Source organism: Sus scrofa, chromosome 14, assembly GCF_000003025.6.
Source record: "Sus scrofa isolate TJ Tabasco breed Duroc chromosome 14, Sscrofa11.1, whole genome shotgun sequence".
Classification (NCBI taxonomy): domain Eukaryota; kingdom Metazoa; phylum Chordata; class Mammalia; order Artiodactyla; family Suidae; genus Sus; species Sus scrofa.
Window position 1 is genome coordinate 10,221,105 of NC_010456.5, and position 12,957 is coordinate 10,234,061.

Here is a 12,957-nt window from a genome sequence, read left to right on the forward strand (position 1 = left end):
CGGGAATTTCTGTTGTGGCTCAGAGGAAATGAACCCAACTGGTATTCATGAGGATGTGGGTTTGACCCCGGCCTTGCTCAGTGGGTTAAGCATCTAGCATTGCTGTGGTGTAGGTCGCCAACATGGCTTGGATCTGGCATTGCTGTGGCTGTGTGTAGGCTGGCAGCTGTAGCTCCAATTCGACCCTAGCCTGGGAACTTCCATATGCCTCAGGTGCGGCCCTGAAAAAAGACACCCCCCCCATAGAAAACATATGTACTAAGTATATACTTTACTACTGGAGTGTCATTATTCCAAGGCCCTGTCATTTTTTTCTAGACAGAGCTAGGAAATTAAAGGGATTTGCGGAATTCCTGTAGTGGCTCGGTGGTAATGAACCTGAATAGTATCCATGAGGATGTGGGTTCAATTCCTGGCCTTGCTCAGTGGGTTAAAGGATCTGACATTGCCGTGAGCTGTGGTGTAGGTTGCAGATGCGGCTCGGATCCCAAGTTGCTGTGGCTGTGGTGTAGGCCAGCAGCTACAGCTCCAATTAGGCCCCAGCCTGGGAACCTCCATATGCTGAGGAAGCGCCCAAGAAAGGGCAAAAAGACAAGTGAAAAAAGAAAAAGAAACTTAAAGAATATATTAGTCCGTTGTAGTTTAAAAACCTTACTGGATCAGGAGTTCCTGTCATGACACAGTGGAAATGAATCCAACTAGGAACCATAAGGTTGTGGGTTTGATCCCTGTCCTCGCTCAGAGGGTTAAAGATTTGACATTGCTGTGAGCTGTGGTGTAGGTCACAGATGTGGCTTGGATCCTGGGTGGCTGGCTGTGGCTGGCAACTGTACCTCTGATTGGACCCGTAGCCTGGGAACCTCCATATTGATGCTAGTGCCACCTTTAAAAAAAAAAAAAAAACCCCATCTTATTGGATCATAGTTCAAATAGTTAAAAAAACATTTTTTGACGTAAGACAATGGGAAATTTCAGCATATACTGAATATTTAATATTTGTGCTATTGATTTTTTTTTTCCAGGATGATGTTTGGTTATATTAAAAAGTGGTGGTTTCATCTTTTAGAGATACCTTCTGAAGTATTTAAGGGTGAAATAATTTGTTATCTGGGAAATGCATAAAATAATGGGATGAATTTGTAGATGAAATAAGATTGGCCATGAGTTTGTAATTGCTAAAGCTGGGTACATGGAAATTCACTATGCTCTTCTACTTACTTTGATATATGATTGAAATACTCTGTAATAAAAATTTTCAGGTATCACTTTATACTGATTAGCCAACTTAGATTGAGTACCACAAAGTTCTTCCTTATCTTGCTATTTTGTATTTATATTCCTTTTCCCCCCTCATTAAGAATCCAGATCCCAACCCTGTAGCTGTTTTTAGTCAGAAGGTAAAGATGAAAAGAACCTGAATCTTTGGTTAAATAAGCCAGGGAATTAACTAACACTGGATTTAATTGCCCTACCTTGAGATTTCTTATGGGAGATAACAAGTAATTTCTTTATTGTGAAAAATATACACAAGATTTGCTATGTTAACCATTTTTCTCTGTATAGTTCAGTGGCATTAATTACATAACACATTCTTGTGCAACCTTCACCCCCATCCAGAACTTTTTTCATTTTCCCAGACTGACTGTCCATATTCATGAAACCGCAACTCCTTAGTTCTCCCCTTTTTCAGCCCCTAGCAACTCCCATTCTACTTTCTGTTTCTATGAATCTTAACTACTCTAGGTACCTAATAAATGTGAAATTATACAGTATTTGTCTTTTTGTGACTGGCATATTTCACTTAGCATGATATCCTTGGTTTTTGGCTATTCAGGTTGCCATAAGAGACCACTGGAGACCAGGTGGCTTAAATAACATTTTATTTCTCACAGTTCTGGGAAGTTCCAAGATGAAGGCACCAGTAGATTCTATGTTTGGTTCACAGACTGCTTTCTTCTCACTGTACCCTCACATGGCAGAAGAGGCGTGTGAGAGCTCTTTATAAGGGCACTGATCTGATTCATGAAGGCTCTCCTTTCAAGACCTAATCACTTCCCAGAGGTCCAACATCCTAATAATTATCACACTGAGGGTTAGGATTTCTGCATATGAATTTTGGGGAGACTCAAACATTCAGTCCTTAATGGTCCTCAGAGCTCATCCATATTGTGTTTATTAGCATGTTTCAGAATTTCTTTCCTTTTTAAGGCTGAATAGTCAGTTGTATGTCTGTACCATTTTGTTTAACCATTTACCTGTCATGCATATTTGGGATGCTTCTACCTCTTGGCTGTTGTGAATAATGCTGCTCTGAACATTGGTGTTCACATATGTTCAAGTCTGTGCTTTGAATTAGAGTATATACCCAGAAGTGCACTTGCTGGATCGTAAGATTGCTCTGTTTAACTTTCGATGAATTACCGTACTGTTTTCCATAGTAGCTGTGCCCTTTTACATTCCTACCAGCATGTATGTATGACATAAGGGCTTCAGTTTCTCCATATCCTCACCTATGCTAGTTATTTTCTGTTTTTGGTTTTTTGTTTTTGTGTGTGTGTGTGTGTCTGTCTGTCTTTTTGCTTTTTCTAGGGCCACTCCTTTGGTATATGGAGTTCTCAGGCTAGGGGTTGAATCGGAAATGTAGCCACCCGCCTATACCAGAGCCACAGCAACACGGGATCCGAGCTGCGTCTGCGACCTACACCACGGCCCACGGCAGTGCCAGATCCTGAACCCACTGAGCAAGGCCAGGGGTCGAACCCACAACCTCATGGTTTCTAGTCGGATTTGTTAACCACTGCGCCACAATGGGAACTCCTGTTTTTGGTTTTTGATGATAGCCATCCTAATGGATTTCAAGTGGTATCTACTTTTGGTTTTGATTTACATTTCCCTGATGTTTAGTTATACTGAGCATCTTTTCGTGTGTTTATTGGCCATTCGTATAGCTTTAGAAAATGTCTTAAAGTCCTTTGCCTATTTTAAAATTGGGGAATTTCTTATGTGGTTCATATCTAGGAGTTCTTTATTATTTTGGATGTTAATCCCTTATATGATTATGATTTGCACATTTTTCTCATTCCATATGTTGCCTTTTCACTGTCGATTATGTCCTTCGATGCAGCACAGTTTTTGGTTTTTTAAGGCCGCACCTGTGGCATATGGACACTATGTTGTGTTCTTAACCTGCTGAGCCACAACAGGAACTCCTTTTTTTTTTTTTTAACAGCAAAGTTTTAAATTTTAATGAAGTTCATTTATCTTTATTCATCTTTATTATTTTTATTTATTTATTAATTTTAGGGTCACTCCTATAATATATGGAAATTGCCAGGCTAGGGGTCTAATTGGAGCTACAGCTACCGGCCTACACCACAGCCACAGCAATACCAGATCCGAGCTGTGTGTTGACCTATACCACAGACAGCACACTACAGCTCACAGCAACACTGGATCCTTAACCCACTGAGTGAGGCCAGGGATTGAACCCACATCCTCACAGATAGTAGTTGGGTTTGTTTCCGCTGACTCACAATGAGATCTCATTTATGCCTTTTTAAAAAAATGTCATGTTCAACAAGTCATTACCAAATCCAGTGTCATGATGCTTTTCCCCTGTGTTTCTTCTAGGAGTTTTATTGTTTTAGGTCTTATGTTTAGGTCTTTGATTCATTTTAAGTTGACTTTTGTAAATGGTATAAGGTAAGAGTCCAACTTCATTCTTTTACATGTGGATATCCAGTTTTTCCAATACCAGCATTTGACTGTATGTGGAAGGGTCATTTATGACCATATGTGGAGTAGTGTTTATTTCTGGACTCTATTCCATTGGGCTATATGTCTGCCTTTATGCCAGTCCCATAATGTTTGGATTTCTTAGCTTCATAGTAAGTTTTGAAATCGGAATGTAAGGGAGTTTTCCTGAAGCTCAGTGGGTTAAGGACCTGGTGTTATCACTGCAGTGGTTTCGGTCACCACCGTGATGTGGGTTTGATCCTTGGCTTGGGAACTTGCACATTGTGTGGGCTTGTCAAGAAAGAAAGGAAGGAAGGAAAGAAGCAAAGACAAGAAAAAGGAAAAAAATCAGGAAGTGTAAGACTTCCAACTTTGTTCTTTTTCAGGATTGTTCTGGCTATTCAGGTTCCTTGAAAATCCATGTGAATTTTAGAATGGATTTTTGTCTTTCTGCAAAAACACTGTCAGTGGAGTTCTCGTCGTGGCTCAGTAGTTAACGAATCCTACTAGGAACCATGAGGTTGCAGGTTTGATCCCAGGCCTCACTCAGTGGGTTAAGGATCTGGCGTTGCCCTGAGCTGGTGGTGTAGGTCTCAGACGAGGCTTGGATCCCACATTTCTGTGGCTCTGGCATAGGTCGGTGGCTATAATTCCAATCAGACCCCTAGCCTGGGAACCTCCATATGCCATGGGTGTGGCCCTAGAAAAGATGAAAAAAACAAACAAACAAAAAAAACACCACCACCATTGAGATATTGATAGGGATTACATTGAATCTGTAGGACACTTTGGGTAATATTGAACAATATAACAATATTAAGTCTTCTAATCCACGAACACGGGATGTGTCTCCACTTATATTTTTAATTTCTTTCAGTAGCATTTTGTAGTTTTCATTGAATAAGTCTTTTACCTTATTAAGTTTATTCTTAAATATTTTATTTTTGGTTTTATTATGACAGGAATTGCTTATGTAATTTCCTTTTTAGGTTGTTCATTTATTTTATATATGTATATATACACACACACATATATAAACACTACTGTGTTTATGTGTTGGTTTTGTACCCTACAACTTTTCTAAGATAACAAGTAATTTTATTTCTTAAATGAAGGGTTAAGGTGCTTGAAAATCCCCTTTCTTTGATCTTATCAGATTTCTGTACCTATCACATAGAAATCTGATAAGATCAGATACAGGATTTAACCCTCAAGCACGGTGCCTTTTGTGTCTGTACTACATGGCTGCTTGTGTAGGTTAGATCCTGTGCAGCAGTATGTGCTGGCCTTGTGTCTGTGTATTTGTGTTCAGTCCTTTCTTATTAAATTCTGTCTCTCACATATTCATCAGCAGAGGACAAAGAACCTGAGTTCTAGTTACCCAGTACCAGAATATCAGATCAGAAAATTTGTTGACATCTGATTGAGTTTTTGTTGATTCTCCTCCTACCCTCTTTATTAGTATTCTAAGCATATAGGGTGAATACATCATCTTCAAGGGAATGAGAGTAGGGTAGATGAATAATAGAGTAAAATGTTTTTTATTGTTAAACCAAAAGTGGATATTTAGTTTGTGAGTTAGAATACTATTGGTATTTTTTGACTTAAGATTTGCCTTTTGAGTGTTATAGCCATCTCATAGTGCTGACTTCCCCCTGCTAGACATATAGTTGTAGGGGCTTCTTTACAACCCTCCGGAATTAATATTAGTTCAGTCTGGCAAGCAGCTGTGTGTCTGATTCCTTTAAAGATACCATCGGGAGTTCCTGTTGTGGCTCAGTGGTAACGAACCTGACTAGTATCCCTGAGGATGCAGGTTCAATCCCTGGCTATCTCAGTGGGTTAAGGATCTGGCATTGCTGTGAGCTGTGGTATAGCTTGCAGATGCGGCTCAGATCCCGAGTTGTTGAGGCTGTGGCCTAGGCCAGCAGCTATAGCTCTGACTTGATCCCTAGCCTGGGAACTTCTTTATGCCATAGGTGCAGCCCTGCAAAGCAAAAAAATAAAGATATTGTTAGTGTTTCTGTGTTTACTAAGTTTTCTAATTAGCCACTTAAACTAAACTAAGTTTGGTGACACTGCAGTTTTAGAAATTAGCAAAATTTAGTTACTTAAATTACCACAGTAGACTATATCTTGGGAGTTGGTGTAGATTGAAATGTCTTTGTTTTATCCACAATTGGATTGAATTATATGACTTGGAAAACTAACAAGTGTTTCCTGTCATATTTATCAAAACAGAGTCTTAGAAAGAATGTGTAAAAGTGCTTTACTTAAACAAATAGATGTGTTGACTTCCAGAGGAGGATGATGATCTAAGCCAATGTGTTAAAACAGACAAAAACACTGAAATGACCAACAAGCATAATGGGGAAGAGTTCAGTCTCCTTGGAAACCCTGGAAGAGTGCCATAACTAAATGAAAAAGAATTTTGGCAGGAAACAGTACAAATGAGAAATGTAGTGAGGGAAGTCCTTATTGGCTGACTTGGGTTCATTTATGTGGTTAAGAGAGCCTCCTGGGGTGTGAGTAAAGGAACCTACTTTGAGCAAGCAGCCAGAGCTAGAATTGAAGGTGGTTCGTGGGGCAGTTGGTGAGATAATTTGTACTTTGAAGTGGGGATTTAAAAACTGGATGACTCAGAGTGGGTCTTACCAAGAGGAATATGACGGGGGGAAAGGGGCTAGCCACCATGGTTACAGGAGAGAGACTCATCATGAAGCACAGTGTTGAAACTCCCTGCTCTGAAGCTGTCTTCTTTGGCCATCCAACCCGCCTTGGTGACCACATATCAATAAGCTGACTAAGAATAAAGTGTGGCAGGCAGCCTCTGACCCCTCACTTTGTACTTTTTATTCTACAGTGAATCTGTTATTTGTGTTGCTTACATTCTTGTCTGTAATTTTCATCTTATTTTTTCCTCTGAATTGCTGGAATATTTCTAGAGCCCTGCTGCTATCTGCCTTATTGATCCTTGCCTCCTGGTACTCATATCTTTGGGTGTTATTCCCTCTGCTTGAGTATGGCTAGACCTATTGACTTGCTTCTTACAAGTATGGTGGAAGTGATGGATTGTCACTTTCAAGGTTAGGTTACAAAAAGGCTTTGGCTTCCATGTTGGGCTGCCTTCTCATTTGCTCTGATGGAAACTGTCTCCCATTTTGTGAGCTTTCCTGTGGAGCTCACATGGCAAGGAGCTGGTTTTTCTGGCCAACAGCCAGTGAGGACTTGATTCCTGCCAATAGCACTGTGCCTGTGCTTGGTTTGCAAGCAGATCTTCCCTGCTGGCCCCTCTCAAGCTTTGAGATGACAGAGGCCCTGGCTGACACGTTGAATGCTGTCTTTTGAGAGATCCTGAGTGATCCTAGTTAAGCCACACTCAGATTCCTGAGCCACAGAAAATGGTAAGACAGTACTTGTTCATTATTTTAAAATGCTAAATTTGGAGTAATTTGTTAGGCAGTGATTGAAAATACAGGAAGTAACAATGTAACAACTTCCTGCCCCTAGAGATTTGAACTTGGTTCTATTTTTTTTTTTTTTTTCTTTTTAGGGCCCCACTTGTGGCATATGGAGGTTCCCAGGCTAGGGGTCTAATCAGAACGGGAGCCACTGGCCTACACCTGAGCCACAGCAACGCCAGATCTGAGCTGTGTCTGCAACCTATACCGCAGCACTGGCTCCTCAAGCCACTGAGCGAGGCCAGGGATCAAACCCGCACCCTCATGGTTCCTGGTTGGATTTGTTTCCGATGAGCCACGATGGGAACTCCCTAAATTTTTTTTGAATGAACCTAACACAGTTCCCAATATTGCATAAATATAGACCTTTCTCTTTAAATTTGAATATACAAAAAGACACAAACTCAGTCTAAAGGTGACAGACCTATTGCAAGAAACAAGAGAAAATGCTGAAATTTAAAGGAAAACCGATTAGTATTCTCAAGGAGACTCATGAGTGTTTGAAGGGAAAGTATCAGAGAGCAGGAAAAACGAGTTCTTAAGTGAAATAGGTGATTCTAAACTATTAACTCTATGGAGACAGGTAGCAGCTGGGCTCTAGAAACATTTCAGCAGTTCAGAGGGAAAAATAAGATGAAAATTATAGACAAAAAAATAAGCAAGACAAATAATAGAGTCAGTATAGAATAAAAAGTTCAGAGTGTGAGGTCAGAGGGAACAAGTAAAAAAGGCTCAAGGAATATATTTAACATTTATTAAGCACTTACTATGTGCTAAGTGTTTGGCAAGTTGAAACTCACTTAAAATTCGCTATACAACTTCCTTGTTTGTAGGGCCTGTTAATATTATTGTCTTAGAGATAACTAAAGTGCATACCAAGCAAGATAAATGGATCCACACCTAGAATTAGCCTAGTAGATTTTAAATTAGTGAAAGTGTTGAGGAAAAACACAGGTTATCTGCAAAGGAAGGTATCTTAGGTAGACAATGCATTTTTTAAAAATTTCAATAATTTAAGTAATTATATATAAAATAGTTTTAACATATAATCAGTATAAAAATTATAAATGAAGTATTTTACAGTTTTAGTATAATACTGAAATCTGGTATGCATATTACATTTACAGCATATCTCAATTCCTAATTCAAAGCCATAATTCAAGTATGCAATAGTCACATGTGGCTAGTAGTTATCTGTTGGACAGCACAGTTCTGAATAGTCTTGAATGCCAGTAAGTGACCTTGAAGACAGGCAAGAAGTTACTGTTGTATGACTTTATACTCTTCCTGTGGAAAATACGGACTGAAATCTGGCTTGGCACTAGGTCTTAGAGTGCATCATATGCTGTGTATGGCCTCCTCTGTGGCAGAGAAGTCCTGCTTGCTGGTCCCAGTTGTGAAAGACGCTTTCTTTCCTGCAGCCTTCCTGCTGGAGAGAAAGAGCCGTTTTGACTTTTTCCTCTTAGAGAAAGAGGGGCAGCCCCTCTGGTCTCATTTCTTTTGGCACAGCAGGAGGGCAACATGGGCATGGCATTCAGCGGGAAGTGGTGGCAGGAGAAGAGTCTGGTTTGATGTGGGTGACCCATAATCATGCAACCTTCATGTTTTTTTGTTGGTAAAATTAGACAAAATTCACACCATAGTTGCAGAATATTATATCATTAAAGTCTAGGCAACAAAGTAATGACTTCAATGCACGTTGAAAACAAACGCAGTATTTACCACGTTCCTCGCTGCCAAGTCCACAAAGCAAGATATAGTTTAGTGGTTTCCAATCTTGTTGCATATTAGAATCACTTGGAGATTGTTTTTTAAAAAACTCTGTTGTCTGGCTAACACCTGCAGATATTCTAATCTCATTGATCTTGGGTGCTGCTTGGGCATGTGTCTTTTGTATGCTAGAACTGTGCTGTCTAGTTAGTGGTAGCCACTAGCTATGTGTACCTGTTAAATTTAATTAAACTTTTTTTTTTTAAATTTGACTACTCACAGATCAAGTGCTCAATAAATGGCTACATGTGGAATAGTGCAGAATAGAGCATTTCTTTTTTCTTTGTTTTTTTTTGTTTGTTTGTTTGTTTGTTTTTAGGGCTGCACTCATGGCATGTTCCCAGGCTAAGGTCGAATCAGAGCTACAGCTACCCGTCTAGGCCACATCCACAGCAATTCAGGATCAGAGCTGCGTCTGTGACCCACTGAACAAGGCCAGTGATTGAACCCACATCCTCATGGATACTAGTGGGATTCGTTTGCACTGTGCCACAATGGGAACTCCAAGAATAGAGCATTTGTGTGATCACAGAAAGTTCTGCTGGGCCAAGGCTGTGCTAAAAGACAGTGGAGTGGCATGTAGAAAACTTTGAGGAAAAACCTGTATAAACTAAGAATCTTAAATTGGTGAAACTATCCTTCACAGGGAAACAAAGTAGCATTTTTCATGCTTATAATAACTTAAAATCTATATCACTCAAGTGCTTTTCTTTTGGCCACAGCCATGGCATGCAGAAGTTCCTAGGCGGGGATCATATATGCGCCACAGCAGTGACAATACCAGATCCTCAGCCACTAGGCTACCAGGGAACTCCCTCTAGGTGCTTTTCTTGAAAGAATACTACTCTCGGTATACCCAGCCAGCTGAGAAGTTGGCAACTCAGGAGTCAGCTTCAGTGTTTGTTTAACCCTCTGTTTCCCAAAATAACCCAAGACATATAAAAGTAAGGGAAAGAGGATGCCCTTCATAGTCCAGATTTCATACTGTCAGAGTAATGCTTTCAACTTAGTGCCGAGCTGCTTCTGCCTCCACCACACAAAACAACTTTTATTTTAAGGACGCCAGTCTACTGAAACCACTTTTCTTGAAATCAACCCCCAGATCTACAGGTCACCAAATCCAAGTTTAATTCTTAGCCTTCTTTTTTTAAAAAAACCAATTTTGTTTATTTTGGCCCTGCCAAATGGTGTGTGGAAGTTCTCAGGCCATAGATCAAACCCACACCACAGTGTGTCTGTCAGTGCCAGATCCTTAGCCCACTGAGCCCCCAAAGAACTTGCTTAATTCTCAGCCTTCACTTAATTTTTCCTTCTCCCCCCTCCTCATGCAGCAGCTTGATGTCAGATTTCAATTCCCAGACCAGGAATTGAATCCAGGCAGTAGCAGTGAAAATACTGCATCCTAACCACTAGACCACCAGGGAACTTCCAAGCCTTGGCTTGATTTCTATGCACTTTTTGACACAATTTATCACTGCCTCCTTTTATTTTATTTTTTTTTTTATTTTTTTTGCTTTATAGGGCCAAACCCACAGCATATGGAGGTTCCCAAGCTAGGAGTCGAATCAGAGCTACAGCTGTCAGCCAATGCCAGAGCCACAGCAATACCAGATCTGAGCTGCATTTGCGACCTACACCACAGCTCACAGCAACACCAGAGTCTTAACCCACTGAGCGAGGCCAGGATTGAACCTGCAACCTCATGGTTCCTAGTCAGATTCGTTTCTGCTGAGTCACAGTGGGAACTCCATTGTCTCCTTTTAGAAAGACTGTCTTTGGTTCCAGAAATGGTCTTCCTCCCTCACCAGTAGTTCCTGTGTAGTCTCCTTTCCTAGCTGATCCCTCCTCTTCAGTTAATTGTGGGAGAGCCTGATGGCTCAGACCTTAGACCAAACCTACTATATATAATTGCTCAGTAGAAAATCACGTTTAGTTTTTAAATGCCTCCATTAGCTGATGATATCCTTAATTTATATCCCCTCTTCCTTCCCTACTTTGTCACATCTGTTTAGCTGCTGGGATAACATTTCTACTTGCATGTCTAGTTGAAATCAATACCAAAGGTGTGAAAATGGATTTTAGGGCTCCTTTTTTAACCCAAACCTGCTTTTTCCTGGTGTGTCTCTCCCCAATAAATGACACTGACTTTTCCATTGGACATAGTTGTAAAACCTTGGCATATGGAGGTTCCCAGGCTAGGGGTTGAATCGGAGCTACAGCCACTGGCCTACGCCAGAGCCACAGCAACTTGGGATCTGAGCCGTGTCTGCAACCTACACCACAGCTCACAGCAACCGCAGATCCTTAACCCACTCAGCAAGGCCAGGGATTGAACCCAAAACCTCATGGTTCCTAGTTGGATTCATTAACCACTGAGCCACGACGGGAACTCCCAGAATCACCTTTTGATACCTCAGCCAAGTTTGCAGTGCTGTCTTCAGAATGTGTTCTGAATCCATCCATTTCTCTATGGCTACCACTTGAGTTCAGGCCATAATCTCTTCAATAACTTATGAACCATTCTTCTCCTTTTTTTTTTTTTTTTTTTTCTATATTCACTCAACAGATAAGTGCTCTAAAACATAAAAACTTTACAGTGGCTTATCACTCCACAGTCCTACCATACGTAGCTTACAAGACAGTATGGTTCGGCCTCTGTTAAATGCTCCATCTTTTCTACCACCTTATTCTGCATTTGTCTTATCAAGTTTAGCAAACTCGTTTTTACCCTTAGGTCCTCTGGTTGAAATGCTTTCCAAGTTTGGATGACTAATTCCCTGCTCATTTAAGTTTCTACCTAAGTTAGCCCCTCAGAGGCTTTCTCTGACTGCTGTATTTCTGTGGTACTTAGCACTACTTGATACACTTTATATTTGTGAATCATTTGTTTATAATATGCCCCAGTCACTAGAATGTATGTTTCATGTGGGCAGGGTTATTTTTTTGCCTGTCCTATGAACTCCTATATCCCTAGCACCTGGAAATGCTGGCATGACCTTGAATGTCTGACATATATTAGATACTCAGTAAAATATTTGTTGAAGGAAAGACTCTTAAGAATTTGTCAAAGGAATGAGCAAAACAGCAAAAATGTGCAAGATTTGTTAAAAAAAAAAGATCAGTTGTCAGATAAACTTTTAGTTCAAGTAGGTGGACTAAAACGTTAATGTTTAATTCTCTTGTAGTGAGATACGTGAAAGAAGTTGCATCTTTGAAAACGGAACCATGAAAATAATTTGAAATTATTTGCAAAACATGATTACAGTTTTAAAAGTATAGTGGAAACAATGAATTGCAGTGTAAATACAATTGAAAACAAGGTCAGGAGATTATCAGCTCGAGCAAACTAACCAACCAGAAATGAAAAGGAAAGGATAGAAAAGGGAAAGATGAGCATATGCTGTGGGAGCGGCCCAAGAAATGCCAAAAAAAAAAAAAAAAAAAAAAATCATGGCCATAATAACCCTAATTTGTAAAGATTTTAGGCAGGTATTAATAGCCAGATACGCATTCTGGTTATAAAAATATTTTAATAAGGCTTGCATAGATGGAAAATCTTTATGTAGTTCCTTTTGTTTGTATAATCTCCACAAGAAATTATTTGTATTATGTTTTGATAAGGCAACTTAATGAGATGGTTTGCATTGTGGACTTAATTATGACTCAGTTAAGAGTTGGTGAACATCTAACAAAGATGGTAACTAGATTTAGAGTGATCAATTTAGAGCTCTTCTTTCTAATGTAAGTAACATACACCAAGGCTTGTTTTTTAAGATCACACTTGTATTAGCAACACTTGTATGTATTAGCAACTGTTTATCTTTCTGTTCTTTGTTGCAGGAGGGTATGGTTCCATTCCATTTTATCCAAACATGATATCAGATTATCCAGGAACAAGTTAAAAAGAAGGGAGACTGGTTCCAGAACACATCTCTGGAAATTACCTTATGGACCCTGACTCTCATGGCAACATTGCAATGTAGGTTCTGTG

At 39.9% G+C, this 12,957-nt stretch overlaps 1 protein-coding gene across 6 annotated transcripts in view; it reads left to right on the forward strand.

Moving 5' to 3' along the window:
• Positions 1–12,957, forward strand: part of PPP2R2A (protein phosphatase 2 regulatory subunit Balpha) — an 88,354-nt gene that overhangs the window by 25,717 nt on the left and 49,680 nt on the right. The window contains exon 3 of one of the 6 annotated variants that reach the window (XM_013982663.2): positions 12,807–12,945. Coding sequence (XP_013838117.1) covers positions 12,930–12,945 — 16 coding nt within the window. The 5' untranslated portion in view covers positions 12,807–12,929. 6 annotated transcript variants of the gene reach the window in all.